The sequence below is a fragment of the Salarias fasciatus genome, chromosome 22 (genome assembly GCF_902148845.1).
Source record: "Salarias fasciatus chromosome 22, fSalaFa1.1, whole genome shotgun sequence".
In the NCBI taxonomy this organism is placed as follows: Eukaryota; Metazoa; Chordata; class Actinopteri; order Blenniiformes; family Blenniidae; genus Salarias; species Salarias fasciatus.
This window is the reverse complement of record NC_043765.1, coordinates 13,188,243-13,211,041: the sequence shown is the minus strand read 5'-3', so window position 1 is coordinate 13,211,041 and position 22,799 is coordinate 13,188,243. Positions and strand designations below refer to the sequence as shown.

At 40.1% G+C, this 22,799-nt stretch overlaps 1 protein-coding gene across 3 annotated transcripts in view; it reads left to right on the top strand.

Annotated features, from left to right (window-relative positions):
* Positions 1-22,799, top strand: part of adgrb2 (adhesion G protein-coupled receptor B2) — a 230,078-nt gene that overhangs the window by 115,143 nt on the left and 92,136 nt on the right. For 2 of the 3 annotated variants that reach the window (XM_030082254.1, XM_030082253.1), the window contains exons 5-9: positions 9,525-9,680; positions 17,097-17,261; positions 17,643-17,807; positions 18,977-19,078; positions 21,920-22,026. In XM_030082254.1, the coding sequence (XP_029938114.1) occupies positions 9,525-9,680; positions 17,097-17,261; positions 17,643-17,807; positions 18,977-19,078; positions 21,920-22,026 (695 nt within the window). The remainder of the gene's footprint in view (positions 1-9,524; positions 9,681-17,096; positions 17,262-17,642; positions 17,808-18,976; positions 19,079-21,919; positions 22,027-22,799) is intronic. The other variant, XM_030082255.1, reaches the window with a different exon arrangement.

The window sequence follows — 22,799 nt, the reverse complement described above, 5'->3', positions numbered from 1 at the left end:
TTCAGCCTGTCTTGAAAGTGCAAACACATGCACAGAAATTCAAACAAATGACACCGAGCATAAGCATAAAAACCCTCCCCCCCCACCACCACACCATGTGCAGAATCATCCGAGAATATAAAACTGTAATAAACTAGTCCAATTAAATCTTCATATACATCCAGCACACGCTCTGCAAATGAAGCTGAGTTCCAGCAGTCCAATCTGCTTGCAGCAAAATGCAGCTTCAGAGGGAATAGCATCTTCTCTGTACTTCAAAAACACACCGCACAATTGAGGTTGAGTTACTTGGACAACTCGTGTGACTCATCCTAAATAATGCCTCCTCTGCTCTTCTTTGATTGCCAGGACAGATCTTTATAAGATGAAAATGTGAAGTAGTGTCTGTCCTGCATTTGTTTGATTGCCCTGATTGCAGTGAAGGTAAAACCTTGTATGGCACTTGCTCACTTCGAACCGTTGCTCTTCAGAACTGGAGCTGACGCGCGGTACCTAAAGCAGGTGATGACAGAAATTCTGAATAGAACTGCAATCAACACATCTGCCATCATTGAGGTGCTCTTCAGCCATTCTTACCTTAACAATTATGCTCTTTCCACAGCTTTTTTTGTCGTATAGTGGGGGATATTCAGCTTATGGACAAAGGCCAGAGTGGTGCAGCTAGTCTAAGTGTGTCTGAAAGACTGGACCTGTCACGGTGCTTGTAGCAGTCAAGGACTCCATGCTGTTTGCAAGTACCACACCATATTGCAATAAGAAGACAAGAATTTTTTGAGTTGAAATCGTCAAAGAAACTCAAAATGAACATTCGGCATTATAGATTCCTGTTTGACCACCGTCGACGAGAGGGGATTGATTATTTCGACTCGTGGGGAATCCCTTTGGACTTGCGTATAGCGACAGGAGTGGTCACTCATGGTGTTCTGTATCTCTAGACTGTCTTTGTGCCTCTCTATAGAGCATATATATTAGAAGAAAAAAAGACCTTACATCGCCTCTTAACTGCCCGAAGAGGAAGATAATGTGGTTTTTTCATTCAAGCTGAAAGTGGGAGGCCAAGGCTAACCTCTTTGAACCCAATGATAGGTAAGAGATTGGATCACAGGAATATGGCACCTCTATCCTCCGTACACAGCACTTCAATAATCTCAGTGGATGATGGAAGGATGTGTTTGAAGACACTGGTAAATGAGAAGCCGGGGCCACTAACTTTTCCCCAGGAAATGTAAGTCAGAGCAGCGCTTCCACCTACTAATATCTAAATGTCAGTTTCACCAGATAATATGCAGTCATTAGGTTTCATCTTCCGCCAGTAGAGCTCCGACACCGAACAGTTATTGAATGATGGATTGAGTGGTTTTCTTGATTTGCTTCTTTCGAACAAGTTCTGATGTATATAAAGGCCTAAACACTACAGGCATATTCTGTTTGGTGTTTGAATGAAGAGTGCCTTTATCGAATTTACATATCCTTAATGATATGGGCGTGCTGAAATCAGCCCGAAGTTGTCCATCTGTGGTGTCACAGTCTGCCTGCCCTTGCAGACTCGCATCTTCATATGGCCTGTGCGTTAATTCATTTCCATGTGATATCAGCTGCGCCTAATTTCCCCAGCGCTCCCGTACGCAACAGCTCCAGCCAAAGGAATTACGTTTTTCGGTTCAGCTGCCTATACCTCAGTCACCATCTTGTGAAAACATATTTCAGAAGACCTTGCGGGAGTTTTTCTCAAATCTGGCAGAAGCAGCCAGTTACACTCATGTACGACCTGATTAGATTGTGTTGCTTAAATAGTCAAAAGTCGAAACAAACCAAATGTTCTTATCGCGTCTTGTCAGATGCGATTTATCAGACGTCTGTTAAGGGAACTTCATTAAATGTGGCATATTTGTTTATCTGGAGTTAAGGATGAACTGATTAGACTTTTCTAATGAAATGTCACTGCGATCTTACAGAAATAGCACGGGAGATCATGCACTGATGACACAATTACATACAAATGTCTGACGGGATAAAAATATGGCATTTCATCTTCAGAAAGGTCAACTTCACTCCGATGTCACATTATTCAGCGAGAGCACTTTGATGGCAGTTATTCAAAGCTTAAACACAGCAGCAGAGAGAATAATGGGAATACTTTGCACTTAGCAGCAAACTGAATTTGTGGCAATCATCTTGAGTGCCTACATTGAAACTGTGGTGATTCTCTTGTGTGAAGGACGGATGTGTCTACATGTGCATTTATAATTTCAGGAGACCTATTGTGAACTTTAGAAACTAGTCAACATAAGAGAAGAATCAGATTTTTTTTGTTTGAGGATTATTCTAAGAGCAGATGTATGGTGAGGACTTGAGTCAGGCGATAAGTAGTTAAAGCTGAGTGGAGAAGAAGTGAATGAACGTCAGTACAATGCATCAAAAAGCCATGAAACCCCAACTTGTGTGTTTCTATATGTGAAGCGTTCGTTTTGTCGAATGTGTTGCTTCTCTGTTGCTACATCTGTTTTTGAAGTTCCCTTTTAAGCTCTCCCTGCATGTGGGCTGCCATGGCTTTACTCTCTGATTTGACTGGTTCAGGAAAGCAGAGAAACTTCTGGCAGAAATTTATTTTTTCATTTTCCTTTTTTTTTTTTTGTCTTCCTGCAGTTTTGCATCACTTATGGGTGTTATGTAGTCATTACTTATTCAGGCACCTTCTCCTTTTCCCACTTTATGTATACCTCTAGAAGGTTTTTAAAGAATTAATGCGAGTGTACATTTTCACACATGAGTTAGATGTCTGTGTTTACTTAAAAAAAAAAAGACACTGTTTGAAAAGGAAAAATAAGGAACGAGAGGAATGTTTTCTTTCCCTGTCAGTGCTTATGCTAATCTTGTTTTTATGCAAATGCATCAGCCCGATTTGTATGTCTAAGTGCCTCATTTTCCATTCACTGTCGATATTAATAACCTCAGCTGCTCCTTTGATGGGATATTGGTTGCTGTGTTATGTTCTGTTTATGATTCCATTCCCCCCACTCCTCTGATGTTTTCTGACGGGATTCTGGAGGGGTTTGGAAGCACACAGGGGATTGAAATGAATGGTCTCACATCAAATTCAAGTAGATTGGGAAAGTGGGGGTGACTGCACACAGACTTAGAAGTCATTAGTGAACTTGCTGGAACTGACTTTTTTTTTGGAGTAATTTCCTTTTCTCGGTATTTTTTTTTTTTTTTTTTAATCCACACGCTTATTTAATTTGTTAATGTCTTTACTTTCAAGTCCGATCTGGTCCGATGGGAAGTAATGTGAACGGTGAAGAAAGGCACGCTTGAGCACACACAGAAATCAATATCACAACTCCTACTTCTACATACTTAAACAGCCTCACTCAACATACAGCATATATACAGTATATATGTGGAACGTTCTTGGAGAGATTAATTTTTAACTCCAAAAAAAATGATATTGTGACATTGGTATGAAGCCTGTTTCAGAATGGGGAATGGAGATCACATCAGCAGGCCTGTGCACCAGCAGGGGTTGCTCCTTTTGAAAACCTGCTTCTAAGTCGCACCCACTGCATCTGTGACTTGCTTTGCGCGCGATCTGCGAATAACATATTTTCAACCAGCATCCCTCATTCTGTTTCAAATGCATTTACATGCAAATGGAAATATGCACGGCACACACACACGAGCACTAGGGAGAAACCCCAGAATTTTCAGTGCGTTGATGTGAGGAGAGTAAAGTAATCTGATAGATGGAATTGACAGGTTTTCTTTTGTTGCTTTCTTTCTTGTTGCCGTTAATTTGTTTCAGGGGTTAGGAAATGTGAGTGCGAGTGGATGTGTCTCTGGGCACATCTGTGTGCCCGGTGTGTGCGTGCATGTGTGTGAAAACATTAAAGAAAAGTAGTTCAGACAGAAAGCCAATGGGGTGAAAATAGACTTTTTTTTTTTCCAATTCATTTTTCATGTGTGAAACCCCTAAATTAAGGTGATGCAGATAATCAATTTTAAGTAAAAGTATGGCTCCTGACAAAGCAAACCAGCCAATAATTGGTCCTGCAAATTAATTTCTTTTTTGACGGGGGGACGGGGAGAGGGGGATATGCGGTGAAGTGTAAAGCATTCATGGCCCAAAGCATGCAAAGTGAAGTAGCAGCTCCTTCTCGTGTTCTGTTTAGCTACTGCTCATTTACCATCGACTCAGTGACATTTACAGCATGGAGTGAAACAATGGAGCATTATGAATTTAGTAAGTTTGGGTCATTGCGTAGTCAAATGCTCGCAACGCCACACTTGCAGTCATCGTTCAAGCAGGAGACCGAGGCTGCAGCCGAGAATGCGGCCATGCACTCATGCAGATGGCACACAAACTTACACACATGCCCCCTAAACTCATTTATAGCTGTAATGTAGCCACGCTGTTCAATGCTCCCAGCTGAAATTGCTGGTAATTATTGTAATCTGTGGATCAATATGATGCATGCCTCCAATTACAGCCCATACCTTACAAAGGCAGAAATGAGAAAGTTGATCTCTCTATAGAGCCCACAATAATATATGCAGCTGTATTTTATAGCTATATAGAAAATAAAGATCTCATTTGATGCATCCTCATTACACCTCATTTTGCTCGGTGCAGGGGAAGTGTTGTTGGCATGAATGTGTGAGCGTTTTTTTGATGAAGATCACGATCGCGTCCCCACTCAGCTTTCCTGCATTTGCATCAGAAAGCTGGGAGTCTCTTCGCTTTATTTTCTTGAATGTTAACTTAATTAACTTGGTTTGACTCAACAATATGTGAGTTGAAATGGATTTACCGGGCTGCTATTGCCTGATTCACAATGATCAGCTGATTACTCATGAACATGTCACTCATCGCCTGCTTTTCTGACGGAGATCCTATTGGTAGTAAAGTCCTCTACTGCCCACGGTTGAACTTCACCATATTGGGCTAAGAAGTTTGCTACTGTCAAAATGCTGTGATACCTCAATGCTCTGATGTTTTTATTGAGTAGAAACAGCTCTTGTTGCGCAATATATATCTTGTCAGTTGGTGCAATAAAGGCCTAATCTATCAGTATAATTTTTAACTGTCACTATTATTAACTTATTGGCTACCAGCTGTTTTCAGAGCATTTTCACTGATCTTTTAAGACCCACAGAATACTGAGTTCTAGGACAATGTAAACAATGAAACTACCAAATGAAAGTCTAGTCTCTCTCTTTTCATTTCAAGGAAAAAGTTTGCTTCTACCTTTTTCCATTATGTAGTAATCTGCAGTAGAACTTATAGGTGATTTCACACAAAAAAAAAACTTTCTCTGACCAAAAAAACTGAGAAAATGAGCTTTTCGTGAAAAACCACAAATCAAGTAAAACAGTGACTCTGATGCTTTTTTTTTTTTTTGCTTTAGGGACACCGTAAACATAAAAGCAGTGATTTCCTTCTATAAAACAAGAAAAATGACACTGAGAAAAAGGATTTTGAAGAAAAAAACTCATTCATTTACTTTTACAAACGACAAAAATGCCGTAACATTTTATTGTAACATATGTATGCTGTCAAACCTTCTGTATGTGTGTGTGAGCGCTATAAGCCATGGCTAGTTGCACCACTTGGTCCGGGTTGAATTTCGATCGTCTCCAGAGCGCTGTCAGCTCATCCCGATCTCTCTCTCTCTGTCATCATCTTCTCACATCTCTCCAGTAGAAGCACGCCGACTCACAAAATGTTTGAGTGTCAGCTACCTGAACGGCTCTGATCGTGTTTTTTCATTATCATCTTCTCATGTGATCATCGGTTCATCGCTCATCCAAAGAGTTTACAGTTTCAGGTCAACACTGCACTAAATTCTCTATCAACATGTCTAATTATGCAAAAGGTCCACCAGACTGTTAGCCAGCCATGCCCACTGAAAAACTGAATTGACGTCTACAGACGTCAGTCACGGTTTTTGCAATATATTGTATTCCTTTGATACCAAGGCCCATTATAGACAATGTTTGAAATCAAAATGTATCAATTCTATGTTGTCATTTCAGAAATATTTTGCATTTGCTTGCATTGCTTTGCAAATGATGTTCATTTATGCCAAAATAGCAGAAACGTTGAAAATTATGCAGTTAGTATGTAATGGGTGCTGCTATCATTTTTTGTAGTGAAACCTCACACGAGTGCAGAGAACAATATGTAATAACATTTACAGTGGCGATTACACGGGCAGTTCCTGCATACTTCTGATGAAGTTGTATTGATTGCTCTTCCAGGTGACTCCCAGCTGAAGTTTAACCAAGTGCCATTGTCGTGTAAACAGACACCCAAAATTTGATCAAAGTTGTCTGTCTCGGCTTGAAAGCATTGTCATGCGAACGGGACCCAAACGTCTGAGTCCCAAAACCCGGCCCTGTGCCGTCTTATTTGATTTTTTTGTGCTGAGTTTATGAGAATAAAGTGGAACAATGCCCTAACAGCAGTCTAGTAAAATTATGAAACGCCAAGTGTTTGTTTTGCTTGTTTTTTTTTCTTCGCTTATTAAGCCTTGTTTTTGTCTCTTGTGAAGGTTTAGCTATTCAGAGTGAAATTAGAAATCTGTCTGCTGCACTTTGACAATACCAGTTTGTTTGTTTTTCAATTATTATCGTATTGTACTCAACTAAATGCACTGGAAATTAGGTTTGTTTGGTTTTTTTTTTTTTTGGTCTGTATGTTTGATGCAAAACTATTTAGACTCTCTTACTCAATAGCATTAAAAACTTTCTGCACTTTTTGTTTTGAGTGTAAGTGCTGCACTCAGCAGTCCTTAGCAGCACAGTCAAAGCCACCGTCAAAAGGAATGATGAGATCCAAATACTTTAAATTCATTCAAGGTGGGTGATCTGTGCCGCTCTCATAAGGTCATTGTAGATTAATTAAATCTCTTTTCAAATCACGATTAGAGATTAAGGTATCATCCTTGGAGTCTCAAATTAGTAAATGCATTGGTAGTTGAAGACTAAAGTTGGATTCATTAAAAACAAAGTTATCCTTCAAATCTATTCAGGGCATTACACTTCAACATATTTGAGACTGATTGCGTATAAACTGAGTTATTTTAAGTCCTAAGTTTGTTTGTTTTTGTTGAGTTTTTTTGTGTGTATTTCAAGCCAAGAAAATCCAAATCTCTGAAAAGTTAACTTTTTTTTTTTTCTTTTTTGTTTTACCTCAAGGGTTTTGGCTTATTTGTTGTGTGTAGATTCATAATTGACAAAAAACTTTCCAGTTATTTTTATTTTTTAGAAGCATAATTACAGTAATTAAAAATGTGTTCCTTTGGAACATCTGTATGCTGAACCAGAAGAAAACAATATTACAAGCAAAAATCAATTATGTATTTGCTTTTTTTTTAATCACTTGTTATCTAAAACATTTGCTAAAGGCCTTGCAACTGTTTGCTGTTGCAGTACTTTTTTTTTTTTGTATTCTATGATTACTGATATTCTGATGTGCTAACAGTACTTTTCTCAGTTTGGTCATTCCACAATTCTCAAAAATATCTTATCTATAAACTACTGAACTTACTCAAACTCAGCTTTGTTTTTTGTCTTTTCTGCTGTAATTTAGCTAACATACATTTATGTTTTGATTAGAAATCCTTCATTAACACAGACTGTAATGCAGATTAAGCCTAAAAACACTCCATTGTTTTGAATTAGGCCTTGTAATGGAGCAGCACTGCTGAGGATAATGCAGCCGAAACACTAGCAGATTAACCATCTACCAGTTTTACATGCTTTACATATCATTTTAAAAGTTTGTGCATATCCGAGACATCTTTTTCTCGTCACGGGGCTTTTCTTGTTGTTGTGCAAGCTTTGATTTCCCTTTAGGTGTGCCTTTCTAAATTGCTTGTGATGTCAAAAAAGAAAATCCTGCTTGTGGGAGGTTTTCCTCCAACACGGATAAACTCTGCTCTCTCAACAGATAAATTAGAAAACTGCCTTTCGGTGTCAGCACAGCACATATATCATTCTGTACACTGAAGCTGAAGCAACCTGGAGAAGTAATATTTGCCAAAAACACAGAGCCGCACCTGTTCAGTGAGACCCACAAAAGAGTTTATTCTGAGAAGCATTTCATTAAAAAAAAAAAAAAGCAAGGAGAGAAAGAAACACTTGCTTACCACTGCTGCCTACGTCTCTCTCACTCCATAGATCCACTTTGTAGAGCAGCCTAAAGACAGACTGATACCATGTTTTTTCCTGAGTTTAAGGACATCTTACTATTTGCCAGCTCTTCATATCTCTGTACTTTTTTAATACCACCATCTTCTCCCTCTCACTCAGCCTTCTACTCCTGCTCCTCTGAGCCTTCCTTCACAGAGTTGACTTAATTATTTATTGGCATGATTTATTTAGCTTAGCTCAACACAGGACCAGCAGTCTTCCTCCTGCTGTCTCAAAGTTTCTCCCACCCACCCCTCCTCTCTCTGTGTGTCGCTCTCTCTCCGTCACTTCAGCATCTCTTCGTCTAACCCCTGCTCTGCCTTGCGCAGTTTGATCTCTTCTGGTCTGCCGCTCAATAATAACCTCCTATTCTCCCCCCCGTCCACGTAACCAGAGCTCATGAGTCCAACTAAAGCCCTGCATGTACAGCTGCATCGTTTTCAGCGTCTCTGCAGCTGCTGCGTAAACAGACATGATTTTCCAAACTTTTCTGAAACAAAAATTCAAAAGTGACGCATTTTCACTCGAAACATCTTGTAAACAAGGTCTGAATTTCTTGTTTATTATATTTGGTCTTCTATCGAGTTCCTGTTGTGACACTCATTAACGCCATCATTCCTCTGGTCCCATCTTTGGAGTCTCTCTCACTCAGTTTCTTCATATCTGTCTTTCAATCTTCATCTTCATTTCCTCTGGTCTTAGATCAGACATGTCCGAAGAAAAATCTAAGTTATATTTGGACGAGTTCGTCTTCAAATCGTCACGATCTGCTTTCACCACTTTGTTTTCTTCAAACCTTCCCCTCTCTAATTTATTCCTCTGGTTTATTTATTTATTTATTTATTTTTTATTTCAACTTCATCTGTTGCTAAAATGGGCTGAGATGTGCAACAAAGAGGGAAAGTGATGAAGGAGGAAAAGAGGATCAGCGTTTTAATGCTTGGGTTACTGAAAGCTCTTATAATTTCAGATGCAAATGCACCGTGTTCATTTCCTTGTCTCGCTCCGAATTGCATAACCGCATGATTTTCAAATACCAGATTATCCATTCCTAACCTCCATTATCTTTCATGTAGTGACATGCTCGCTGCGCCTGCTCCTTTGTAACTGGAATTATTTCTCGGGGTCAAGAGGTCGCCTTGTTCTTCATGGTTCTTTTAAGGAATGTGCTCATTCTCATTTAATCTCTGGTTTCTCTCATTCTCTAACGCCTGTGATGGGACGCTCCCGACCCTCCCTCACCCCGATCCAACCCCGAACTTCCGCTCTCACCCTCATCCCCATGTTGTGTGTGTTTGTGTGTACGCGTCATGTTTCATGCGTGTTTGCAGTGCATGGGCTGTGGGAGGAGTGGTCGTCATGGAGTTTGTGCTCCGTGACCTGTGGGCGGGGCTCTAGGACTCGGACCCGGAAGTGTGTGGACGGTGCCGTGGTGTGCGGACGGCCTGAGATTCAGACCAAACTCTGCAACATAGCAGTGTGTCCTGGTTAGTACCATCCTCATGAACGTGATACTGTAAGTCTCTCTCGCTCTCATCATGAAACACTCTATTAAAAAAAAAAAACATTTTCTTGTCATGCTTCTTGAAATTACGTATACATTTATATTTTTATTTGCTATTCATCTGTTATGGCCTTTTTTTTTTTTTTTTGACCATGTCTCTCTCACCTTTTCCTTTTAAAAAAAGTGCCAAAATGTTATCACATCTCATCAGTGTCTGTGAAAAGGAAAACGGCCTTTCAGTGTCAGACGTGTTGTTGTTGTGTCGGCGAAAAGGTGTTAAAGTGACGGAGGCCTTTTGGGTGAGAGGTGGAACATCTTCAAAACTTTAGTGAGTCCAGTTGCCTTCCTGATCAAAGTATATATATATATATATATATATATATATATATATATATATATATATATATATATATAAAAGCCAAACTCCACTCCAGAACATATCTATTGATTTTTTTTTTCTCGTGAATAAGGATATCCGTTTCCCAGACTTTTGTCATTTTGCCGTTTTATTTGAAACTACTCAGAAGTAGAGGCTTGTGGTTTTCGGTGAAATGAGAAATTCTTCTCGATTATCACATCTAAATGCTGGAAACAAAGTGCAGAGTGTGAACACATCTTTTCAGTTAAGAGAACTACACAAACCGAGACTTTTTTCCTATATATATCAACTTTGTCTGATGGAACTTTGCAGTGTCGGCGACAATATAATTTAGGTGCAATTTGGTGGAGCATAATTACTCACTAACAACTGTCATTTCTCTGAAACGTGATTGCTTTATCGACGAAACTTTGCTACTTCTATGATTTTTTTTCTTTTAAATGTATATTGATTTCCCTTAGTTTTTAGTTCAGACTGTCACAGTCGTAACCCACATGTCTTCTTAATGTCTCCTCATTTGAATGGTAAATAAACCTCAGAATCCCCCCCTTCTCTATCTTTGTCAGTTAAACTTGTGGTTCTTGCTGAAGGTCGCTTCAACACATGGGACAGTTTATAGATTGAGCATTGAACCATCAACCGGATTGGCTCTTCCAGCTGAGCTAGCCCAGCCCGCTTTCTGAAACCTCCGTCCACCTAAAGTACTGTAACTCAAACACCCATGGTTCGGACTCGTGCGCTTCTTTTATGGTTGGCTTGTTTGGATTGCCAGACGCTCCCGCTGCGCTCCTCTTGGGGTATTGTCTCTGAGATTACCTATTAAGCCTTGTCAAGATCAGCAGTAAGTCGCCAGTCCTACACCATCTAATTCAGCTGTCCGGGGCGCATCGGGACTTTATTCGAATCTGGCTCAGACTGTCCAACTGAAAAGTCTTTATCAGGCTGCCTCTGGAGTGTGATGGGACTCACCAGCGAGAGGAAGAAAAAAAAAAAAAAGAAAAAAATCAGGAGGACCTGACTTGAACAGCAATCAGTGAAGCTCCGTCTTGAGTAGCTATCTAGACATAAATGCCAGCTGAGAGGCAAATAATAGCATCTACCTCTTATATAGGGCAGGGTTTGATGGCTTTTTCGATGTAAAGTACACTTGAGGTATGCGCTGTCGCTTTCAATTTAGTATTTCCCTTCAGAAAAACACTCACACTGAAAGCAGTGACATTAGAAACGAATATTCATTTCAGTGATTTAATTTGCTCTGACTTTTTGTGTTGTCAGCCTATAAATGGATTCCGAGTTGAAATAAAGGCATTAATGGACGCGCAGACATTAAAACATAAGACAGGTTTATAACAAAAATGGTGGACCCTGTCTGAATAATGCCCTTTGTTCTTTCTTTCTTTCTTTTTTTTTTCTCCTGAATTGATTTCAGTCCTAGTGAGAATGTGTTTGCTTAGAGTGTAATCACTCACAGCCTGAGCAATTATCACAGGATAAGTGCTTTTTATTTAATGCTGCTCGCAAAGACTTCAGCATCATGTTCCCCTGGACTGTGTACACACACACCTTTGGATTTTTGGGAGTGGCTGTCTGAGCTTTTTTCTCTCCTCCATTCTGACCAATATTAAACTGTTTTCTTTGTTTTTTTATTTCTTTCTGTTTTTTTTTTCTTTAAGCAAAGGTTGAATAAGGTTAATATTTATATAAAACAAAACTGTCCCCATTGCCAGACAAAGGGGCTGCAAAAGTCGTGTCTCAAAGAGGGAGGAACAGGGAGACGCCGTAATCTAAAGTATGGCCTCCGGGATGTTTTGCCATGTTGTTTTGGGAACAGTGATGGAAAGAGAGTGTTTCGGGAAAAAGGCTCGGCTTCTTCCGTCGAGGGCCTTAAGGAAATCTTTGCATGTGTGCGTGAATCTATCACAACAGATTCAGCCAGCTTCTGGGAGTTCAAAGGCAACGGTCCTTTGAAATGATGAATACCAGCATAGGCCTTTTGGCACAAATGAACGAACATGTGTAGAAAATGGAGCTTTGATGGATCTTGTCTATGTATGGGTGTGTGTGTGTGTGTGTGTGTGTGAGTGTGTGCTCATATCACTCACTCGGTCTCATGCTTGACATGCTCCCAAACCTTGATTTTGCAGCATTAACTACACTGTCTATTCTACATTGACTGAAGCCAGTGTGGTTTTGCTAAAATGTTGTGTCTCCGTCTCCGGAGCAACTTATCGCTCCGTGTGGAAACGCGCACGGAGCGGCACATCAAACAAATGCATGCGCATGTGGGCCGAGCTGCTAATGGTAATGTGGCAGCTGTTGCATCAAATGAAGACAATCGACAAGGTAAGGGTGAAGCCGATGGAAATGTCATGCATGAATTATTAATTTGACCACCATGTTTTCGAGTTTCACATCCGGAGCTAAAAAACACTTGTTTCGAGCCAACTGGGATTTTCCTTTAACTCAACGCCTTCATTTCTTGCAACATAAACGTGTTAGTCCATAGAGTAGCATATTCAGTGATGAATACCTGAGCATCACTGCAGTGGGTGATTCTGTTGATATACTTTTGGCCGGATCCCCCCCCCCCCCAAAAAAAAACATATGCAGGGTCTGATTTGAGATGAGAGGATCTGCTTTCAAGTGGATTTTCTTATCCCCATGATATGCTTTCCCCTCCATGACGATTAAAGCCATTTCACTAGCAGACGGGACGAAAACATACATTAAATAAATGGCTTCTAATGTCTGAATGAAGCAGTAATTCCAACGCTCTCGCAGTGATAATGAAATTCATCTGATTCAATCAAAGCACAGCGAGACTTCCTGTGGTTTTCACCATAAAAGAATACTGTAAATGCACATTGGGAACCATAGTGAATTAGCCTGTGAGAGGATTTCACTGTGAAATGTGGAAAACATTCTTATTTAAAATGAACCTGTTGCACTCATCAGTCTTTATTGGAGCTTATGTAAATCATTCGCATTTTCTGATTTCTTCAAGATTACATCCGATTTTAAGTTATGTCTCAATAAAAAAATATATATATATAATTGTAAATCCCTCAACTCATCCTATTCAAGTTTTCATGTTGGGCCACTTGCTTTCTTTTTTTGTTTGCTGTTGTTACTGTTTGTTGTTTGAAGCTACACACATGCAAAAACTATTTGGCAAGCAAGTCATTCTTTAAAAAAACTGACAAGTCTTTGCTTTTCCTTTCTTTTCGAAATGCCACTTCAGGATTTTTTTTTTTTTTTTTTTTTTTTTTTTTTAATTAATCAGGATTTGGGAAATGTCACATTTCGCTCTTTCATTCTGCTTCTGAACTCATTCGATGTGTGTCATCTCTCAGAAACGGTATCGGCCCAATTGGGTTGGAACAGCGTGCGGCGTTTCACACAGCATGATTGACCACATCGCGAAGCAAAGCTGGCAATGCCTGCCCACTTGGGAGAAGCAGACAAATACACTTACAGCACTGTGCTTCACTTATTCTGCTACTTAAACCCCCTGTGTGGGGAATGTGTGGCTCTATACATCATCCTGAGCTGAATCAAGGGGATTTCTACAAGTGTTGCTTTTTCAGATAGATGCAAATAGCTACAAATGAAAAGCTGATAAGTTGCTTTTTTTGTTTGTTTTGTTTTACGTGACAGGAGTCGAAAAGTAAGACTAAGCAAATGAAGGGCTGCTCAGTATTCCTGTATGAAGTCTTATTCAAGTGTAACAAAATATAAATGTCGTTATATATTCAACCCAAGTTTGTTGTTGGAGTATTGGACAACCTTTTTTTCTTTGTCTTTTTCAAACTTGCTTATTTTTGTGATGTTTTGAAGTAATCATGTAACTTTTATGGATAATAAATGTGATAAAATAAAAAAGTGTAAAATTGAGCAAAATCACACAGTTTTCACCAGCTTCAGAAAGTACCTATTTCAACAAGCAAACCACAGATGTTTTTATAGAGATGTACAACCAGAAAAAAAAAAAAACATGTTGCTTGGGGAAAAAGAAGTCTACTTGAATATGACTCACTGGATGCAGTAAGTGTTTGCTTGTGAATGGCAAAAAAAGAAAAAAAAAAATGTTGTTTGCATTTGAACCGTACATATAATGAAGCATTTACCTTTTCACTCATATTTTAAAGTCAGAAGTGTCAATCAAATGCTCTTACTGAGAGAACGTTATGGTTCTTTTAAAACTAAAAGTACGAAAAGACAACAGAGCTTGTGTTATGAAAAGTGGAACGCAAAAGTGTCAGAGATTATCATCTTTTTAATCATAGACGAGCAGCATCTCGCTGTTTATCACACTTGCACAACACACAAAAAGTAAGAGGATTTCTATTTGGTAAGTTATTTTCCTGCAATAACAATACTTGCTGGCTATAAATCTCAAACTGTGGGAAAGACCGATTGTTTCCTTTTTAAATTGTACGGCATTTATTATTATTTTAACATGCATTTGCAGGATGAGGATGTGGACTGAACCAATTAAAACAGCCCTTCTTTGCTTCTTGTTTGATCGATTAGCCGCATTACGTATGGGTAAACCAATAAATCAAGTTAATTTTATTCCCTGATAATGTATGTTAATAATTGAATTGAAACTTTTTCCTTCTTTCTTTTTCCTACTTTTTCAAATCATTTTTTCTTGTATCTTAATTTGACTTCAGTTAAGAAGTTCATTGTGAGACAGGACAATATCAAGTCTTATTGTTGGTTCGGAATATGATAATTTTTTGGTTTTTCGCAGAATAAGGCAAGTTGTGCCTGCATTAGAAATGTTACTTATTTAATCGTTAGATATCTTCATAAAAGCAAAACAAACCCAGATATGAGTTAAGACCACTGTTGAAGTCAACTACTGAAGACACTCGCCTATTAACAAATATATTCATGTTGAAAATAAGCATTGGAGTTCAGTCCCGGAATGGGATTGGCACAGGTTGTTGAATTTATATATTTTCATGTTTTTGCATCAAGAAAAACTCAGGCACCACCTCAGAGCACCAAAGTCTTAGTCGTAGCATTTTTCAAAAACTACAACTCAGAAATGGATGTTTCTTATGAATGTGGCACTGGGTTTAGATTTGGTGGTAACACTGCAGTAAGCAGTGTGTAGGTTAGTTGCTTCACATACTTTTCATTTACTGCAACATTTTTACCCTAGAGGATATCAGGAATTTATATATGGCTCCATGCCTAATAAAGGGTTAAAGGCTATTTGACTTAAATTTGTTACAAGGCCAAAAACCATCTCCAAATTAATGCTAATGTTTCCATTAGTCTGATTATGTTAGTAACTCATATTGTGTAGCGTTCACCGTCGCATTCATTTTCTTTGATGATGCTATGTCAATCTTTGAGCTTGTTTTAATACCCAAAAACGGCCCAAAATGCCATTTTAAAGCTCTTGTTAAACACTGTCCCATGGAGGATTTAATTTTGTACAATGGTTCAAGCGTAGCTTAAGTCTCTCAACATTTCCAGCTGGAGACCACACACACTGAATGGGTTGCATTTTGTGTTCCCAGCATAAGCCATGCCGCTGCCAACAGAAGGAGCCATTAGATTATTACTTAGCTCAAATTATGACCATTAAGATTTTGCATCTCTGGTGGCACAAGGAAAACAGCTTCTTTGAAAATGGCAGTTGGCTATTGAGTTTGATTAATTGCTGTGTAAACCAAACAGAACGATTTGACAGCGTCGGAGCAAAAACGCTTGCAAAATTGCTCCGCAATGCTACTCATGGATGCTGTACCCGTATCGTCAGATGGTAGTCTACCACAAAACATTTATTGACCAATGATGCTCGACAAATTAACAAAATTGTCTTGCTTAGGTTTACAAGACGGTGGCGAGAATTACTGTGATGTATGGTTTGGAGACGGAGGTGCGGTCTCGAAGACAGGATGCTGAGATGGAGGTGGTTTAGATGAAGATGCAGGGGCTTTCATTGGGAGTGAACACGATCGAAAATGAACAGATCGGAGTGTGATAAAGCTGGAATGGCAAAGGAGAGATAGTGGCTATATTGAACAAAGGACATTGGAGATGGAGCTGATATTCAGGAGGAGAAAAGAAAGCGTTGAGAGAAGATGGATGGATGTAGTGGAGGACGACATGGAGATTGTTGGTGTGTCAGTGGAGGCCAATGCTCCATCCACTGCGGATGGAGAAGCTCATAAGAAAATATTGTAAGGACACAACCACTCATTGGCCTGCAAGGTACTGACAGCTACTGCTGTGACGGAGGTGTGCACGAGTGTATTAATGATAAGTTTGACAAGTCAGGGATTGGTTTTGTGTGTTGGGTTCTTAATTTGTCAGATTTCCATCGGCAGTTTATTTTCAGAGTAGAACAAGATTTATTTGTTTCTATTCTGGAATGATTCCTGTCTTTTTTTTCATCTCTATCTTAATTGAGTCGTCATCCGTCAGTGATTGCAGCCACACTTCCTTCCTCGCCACCTATTACCAGGAACAGTGGGTGTTTTCATCACACCAATGCATGTCATTAAGTTCGGTTTAAGCTGCTTGGTATTCCGCCGTCGTCTTGACAGGCTGTACGGCATTGTATTTACATTATTATTGTTTTTTATCTGTTTTCTGCACAAACACCAGTCAAGAGTTGAAATGTGGCGCTTTTGTAACCGCGAATGAAAACCCAACCGAACGTACTCGGCGTGAACTCTTTAGAACAAAAGCATGAAAGGAATTGTAATCAGTTTTTTTTTCACGACAGATTGAAATATTTAAAATGTCCACAGACCCTTGCAGTGTCTCATGTTTGTTTGTTGCTATTTCTGGAAAGCCAAATAGCCTCTGTGATGTAGCTGTTCAGCATTTCTTCTCATTGTATGTACCATGTTCTTGTCGCTTATACCGATGTCTCTCTCTCTCCCTCTGCCCTTCCTCCTCTCATCAATTCACCCTGATTCCCCCTCGTCGCTCAAACGCCCCGTCTCATCGCGCCTGTCCATCCCACTTTCTCCCTCGTCCCCCGCTGTCCAGTGGAGGGCCAGTGGTTGGAGTGGGGCCCGTGGTCGCGGTGCAGCGTGACGTGCAACACGGGGACGCAGCAGCGGCAGAGGCGCTGCAGCTCGTCGGCGCACGGCTGGGCGGAATGCAAGAGCCCCCATCAGGAGAGCAGAGAATGCACCAACCCCTCATGCAGCGGTAAGACGTACAAATGAATGCTTAGTATTCACAGTCCCCCCGCCCTCGAACGGCATTATGCAAGCTCAGAACATGCATTATCTGAAGGCATCTGCATGCCTGACTTCAGTTCACATATGAAGAGTAGGGATCCACTTTGGCTTGTGAGTATATTCCTACAGTGGCCCTGGAGGTACAAAGATTACTGGGGAGTTTTATTAATGAGCCCGAGGTTGAGAATATGCTCATATTGACTTGAATTTAAATTCCACGCTTAATATTTTTAAATAAGTCTTCAGGGGCTGAGCATTGCATCAACCATTCATCAACAACTGCTTTCCTGTTTTGTTTTTTTTGTTTTCACTCCACATGCCATCTTTCCACTACACTCATCTGCACTAGGTGGAGGTAACTGGGGAAGCTGGAACCACTGGAGTCTGTGCAGTAAGACGTGTGACTCCGGATGGCAGCGGCGCTACCGGATGTGCGAGGGCACCGGCGCTCAAGGCTATCCCTGCGATGGCTCGGGAGAGGAGATTCGCTCGTGTAACGAGAAGAAGTGCCCTGGTCAGTGAATCCATCCCGGCATCTGTATATATATATCTGAAAGCTGAGAAACATGAGACAGTTTTTTATTTTTTTCCGTGTGCATGCGTGCCTGAGCTGCACATGCAGAGTTTCCGTGAGAGGCAGAGTGGAAGTGATTCCCCGCGGTTCCCACACCACAGCTAGAGACTTCCATCACAATTTCCCAATTCCGCTCTTCTCATCTTTATCTGTCTGCTGTCTGTCTTCCTGTCAACTCACATATCCATCAGTATTCATCTCTTCATTTACTTTTACAAATCCTTGCCTTTTGGTGCTTTATTTCAGTCCTACCTGTGAGTTACTGTTATCCTCTCAATATTTCTCCTTTTTGAACTATATTTTAATGCACTAATCCCATTCAATTTTCTTTGCTTTTTTGCCTTATTTTCATCTCTTTTCCTCCCTCTCTGGTGGAAGGGAAGATGTTCAATGGTCTGCTCGGCACCATTTGTCGGGGCGTCGGGAAGCTCTGTGGTTTAATGAGTATCCCTCTTGACTGAAACGTCCTGAATATGCGAGTGTGTTTTCAGCTGAAGCCTTGAATGCCACATGTGAATGTGCTCTGACAGGCTTAAAATGATAAAGTTTTGAGTGCAGCCTCCACGCTGACCTTTTTGTTTTCAGTAACTCTCCAGTCCCTTATAAACAAGACAAGGTTTGTGTCACTTGGCTTTGCGAGGGAACATCATATCATATTTTTTCCCCCCTTCACTCCCTCCGTTCTGTGCTCCCTCCGTCCCTCTTCATCTCCCTGCATCTGCCTCTGCCAATGCTCGTCTGCCCCCTCGGAATATCTTCAGAGCTCTCTCTCCCCGACTTCTTCTTTTTTTTTTTTTTTATCAGGATTATGAAAGAGAAGGAGGGGAGAAAACAGATGAATAAAAAGAGGAGGGGGTACGATGAAGAGGGAATGAGATACTGTACTGAGGCAGTGACACTGTCAGAGAGCACTCAGAAATGTACAAGGGAATAAGATTGGGAGCTGCAGCAGGAGAACAGTGATTTGAATCTTGTTTTGTGTGTATGTGTGTGCTTTTCTTCTTCTCCCCCCCCCCCCCCTTTTTGTGGTTTGTATGATATTTCTTTGTTTTCCTGCTTGGCTTCGCTTGATCGTACTCTTTCTGTATGTCTCTCACTTCTATCCACAGCGCCTCATGAGATATGCAAAGATGAGAATCTCCTCGCTATGTCCTGGAAGAGAGCATCGGCTGGAGAAACTGTCTATAACAAGTGTCCATCTAATGCCACTGGTCAGTCATTTGATCATACTATAACTGATAAGCGGCGAGAGCATGTGCTGCATGGTAGACATAGAATACGTACACTGGTTGCAGTAGGACTTCAAGCAGTGGTTAAAAATACTTTTAAGGGAATGTAATCAGATTTCAGATTTTTTTTTTTACCTTTTAAGGGTGGAGTAGCATTCAGAAATTAGGTGAGGGGTATGTCTTAGAAAAGATACTGCAAACAAACGTTGACAGACAGTTTACAGGCACATTTCACAAATTATTAGCCTCAATTATGCTTACCACCTGCTGGATTGGATCATAAGCTATATCAGTCTCAGCGGATGAAAAGAGAACCTCCAACATAAAACATTTAAATAAATCATTTAATGTTTAAACTGTTAAGTAACTGCAAGATCATTAGCCTCAGAGGCTTGTCAGTCCTGTGAAGCTATGCTGGCATGCAGAGAGCGGCGATGTGGTGAGGGAAGAAGAAAGTTTATTTGAAGTTTGTTTGATAGCGCCTGGTGGCTTGTAAAATATATTAATAAATGTAAATACAGAAAATCTGGTCTAAAGTCATGGACTAAGGCCTCGTTTACATGACGTTTCAAGTTAGAATGCATTGATTTTGTACCAATGAAGTTTCACATTTACATGACAATGGAAGAACTGAAAGTGACGTAGTTAGCATGCCAAGCCATGAGGTGGCAGTATTGGTTATCTTTATAATGAAACCGCTTGCTTGTTACTTGCTTGTAGAGAACAGTACACTATAAACGTTAACCACTGAGAATACCTAACATTTTTTATGGACATATGACAAATTGGATGTTATTAAGCTTCAAAGCTACCAGTATAGATTATAAAATTAGAATACGGAGTTTGAGTCATGTCGCTCTGGAGGCTGCCGTGTTTGGTATTGTCCTTCTAGTTGCACATGAGCAGAACGATTTAACATGATGATGGTGGGCATGCACAGTAGCAGCACTCCTGCTGCCTCAGCATTTCAGAGGAGTTCCACCTTGGTAGCTGTTTTCAAGAAGTTGCATGTTCAGAGGCTCCGAGCACCACTATCATTTAAACAGACCCACAAAAGCACAAGGAAAGTTTCCTTTTTCACTTGAAAGTGTACATGTGAACATGTGCATTAGAAGTGAGATCCATAAAAATGTACATTAGCATGGAAATGAGAAAAGATCCAACTGGAACAACAAAAGGTGCATAAATCTATATTTACACTGCCGGGACATGGCATTAGCTCCTCGCAGAGTCATGAGAATTTATTCAAAAATGTTAATATATCCATGTCTCTGGAGGAGCCGAATGTTTTTTTTTTCTCAAATGGTATTGCTGTCTTAATGCTTAGAAGCAATCATAATACTTCAAACTGCATCATCAAGCATGGACACCTAATTAATATGGCTGAAATGTCCTGCTTGAGTGTTGCCAAATCATCTTTGTTTCCCATGCTGCTGTTGCCAGACCTTTTCTTTCTCCTTTGTAAAATAGAAAACAAACCCGTGATTTTGTTCAGAATTTCAAACAAGAGTAATTATGGTTCATGAGGCTTGTTATATAAGCGTGTGGTTTTTTTAAATTTTTTTTTATATTTTTTTATATGATTCTGTTGGCTCTGACATCAAAACATGCACAACGGAATGAGGAAGCCTGCCAATGAAACATTATAGGTCATAAAAATGTTGCATTTGATCTTATATCAAAGTGGTACAATTTAATTACCTGAGAAACTTCACAGGTAATTAATGTGACAACTGTGACAAATAGAAAATAGAAGAAGAGTCCAATTTAATGGTTTGGTTTCAGAGGGTTTCTCTTGATGAAGTATTTTGGCAGCTGTCAGTAGTTTATCTCTTGCCTGCCGGGTCAGTACAGTCAGCAGGAGAAAACTGCTGCACACTGTAGAATCTTTCCTACTGACAGTCCTGTTTATTCGTTGATGTAATTCAGACGGACAGATCTGAGTTTGTGATTTATAATTTATATGTAGCTGTACAGCACATCTGAAGGTTTCACTGTATTAAACTACTTACATAAATTGTGAACATTTGTGTTGGAACCTGCTCATTTCCCTGTTAAATGGTGACACTTTTGTAAGAAAAATGCATTTGTGGAATGGAGATAAAGAGAGAAAGAGTCACATTGATACTCTGCCAATGCCAAACTGCTTCTCTTTGCTATTGGCTGTTATCTTGACCTTCTGGATGCTGAAGTGCCGACAAAGCCCGATTGGCACCTGATTGTGTTTCTGCAACCAGTGGCAATCCCATATCTCCACAGTCTGGGGCCAAACTCGCTCCCATTTAGCAGGGTTTATCAGAGACAACCTCCTGAACGTAAGAATGAGGGGATGGAAGGACCTATCAGCAGTCCCGTTCCCATCCTGCTGAACCCTGTTGGGATCGGCTCGGTTTGTGCTGGAGTGACGAAAACAGCTACTTTGGTTGACTTGCCCAAAGGAAAAAAAAATTCTGGTTGCAGATTGGAACTGTTCCATGGAAGTTTGGGGATCAGCATGTCAACTCATATCTACTGGAATTGAATAAAAGCCAACAGCAAGGAACATTTTTTCCGTTTTTTTTTTTTTGTTTGTTTTCTTGGCTGTTTCCATGTAAACAGGCACTGATTTCAAAACACCGCCATGTAGATGCAAAATCTTTCTGAAACAAAATTGATGCTTTTTTACTTGAAGCAATGTAAATGGAGCCCTAGATCATTTCACCCCTTATCCAAGTAGCTTCATTAGTTAATGAACATATTCATCTTTGTGACGCTTGAGGAAGTTTGTTCTTATGATCCTTTTATTCCATGTTAAGTCTTTGTTAATCTGTCATTTCTCTCCAGGATCTGCTAGTCGTCGTTGTATGCTGGACAATAATGGAGTTGCTTTCTGGGGTCCTCCGAGCTTCGCCAGATGCGTCTCCGCTGAATATAGATATTTGCATTTGTCTGTAAGTTTTCATTCAGAGATTAAGTGTCACTGAACTCCAAAACTTTATTTTACTAATGGTGTGTTTTGTCATCTTCAGAAATGAGTGTGTGTTTAGATTTCATCACTCGAGCCAGCTAGTTGCAGCATCAGCCAATATCATAACCCACCCTCTTCACATCTATCTTCTGTCTTTTAGGAAAATGTGGAGGCCCAACTTGTTTTTAAAGCATTCTCCATCCAAGTTTTTGCTTTTTTAATCAATCATTCACCTTTGCTCAGCTTTTTTTGTTTGAAAAAAAGTTTACTCAAAATGCAAGAATGTCTTTACTCAAGGCTCGCTGCTATCTCTAATTAGCTTTTGCAGAGCTTCGCGCTCACACTTATCAATTAATGAACACAGCTAATGAATGTGTTCATCAGTGAGGCTGTATTCCTGCTCTGTGAACTTCGACCTCTTCCATCTCCTCGTTGATGGCGGAAGAAGATGGGGGTCAGGATTTGTGCGTGACAGAGCTGATTGCACTGTTAGTTTCTGTTCCAACCTTTCATTAACACCAGGAGTCAATAATTAATTTTCTGTGATTGCTGTTATCTTCTGTCTATTCTTCCGACCACTCACACTTTCGCTCTCTCCCTCCTGTGCACTCCGCATGCAGGGGGGGCACTTGCCTCTTGTATCTCTTTCTCAGAAGTGATGAGATCCAGTTTCCGCCTGAGTGTGCTGCTAGGCCCCAATTTGCTTGCCTATTTTAAGCACAAGCGCCAAAAAAAAAAAAAATCCTTGTACATTCA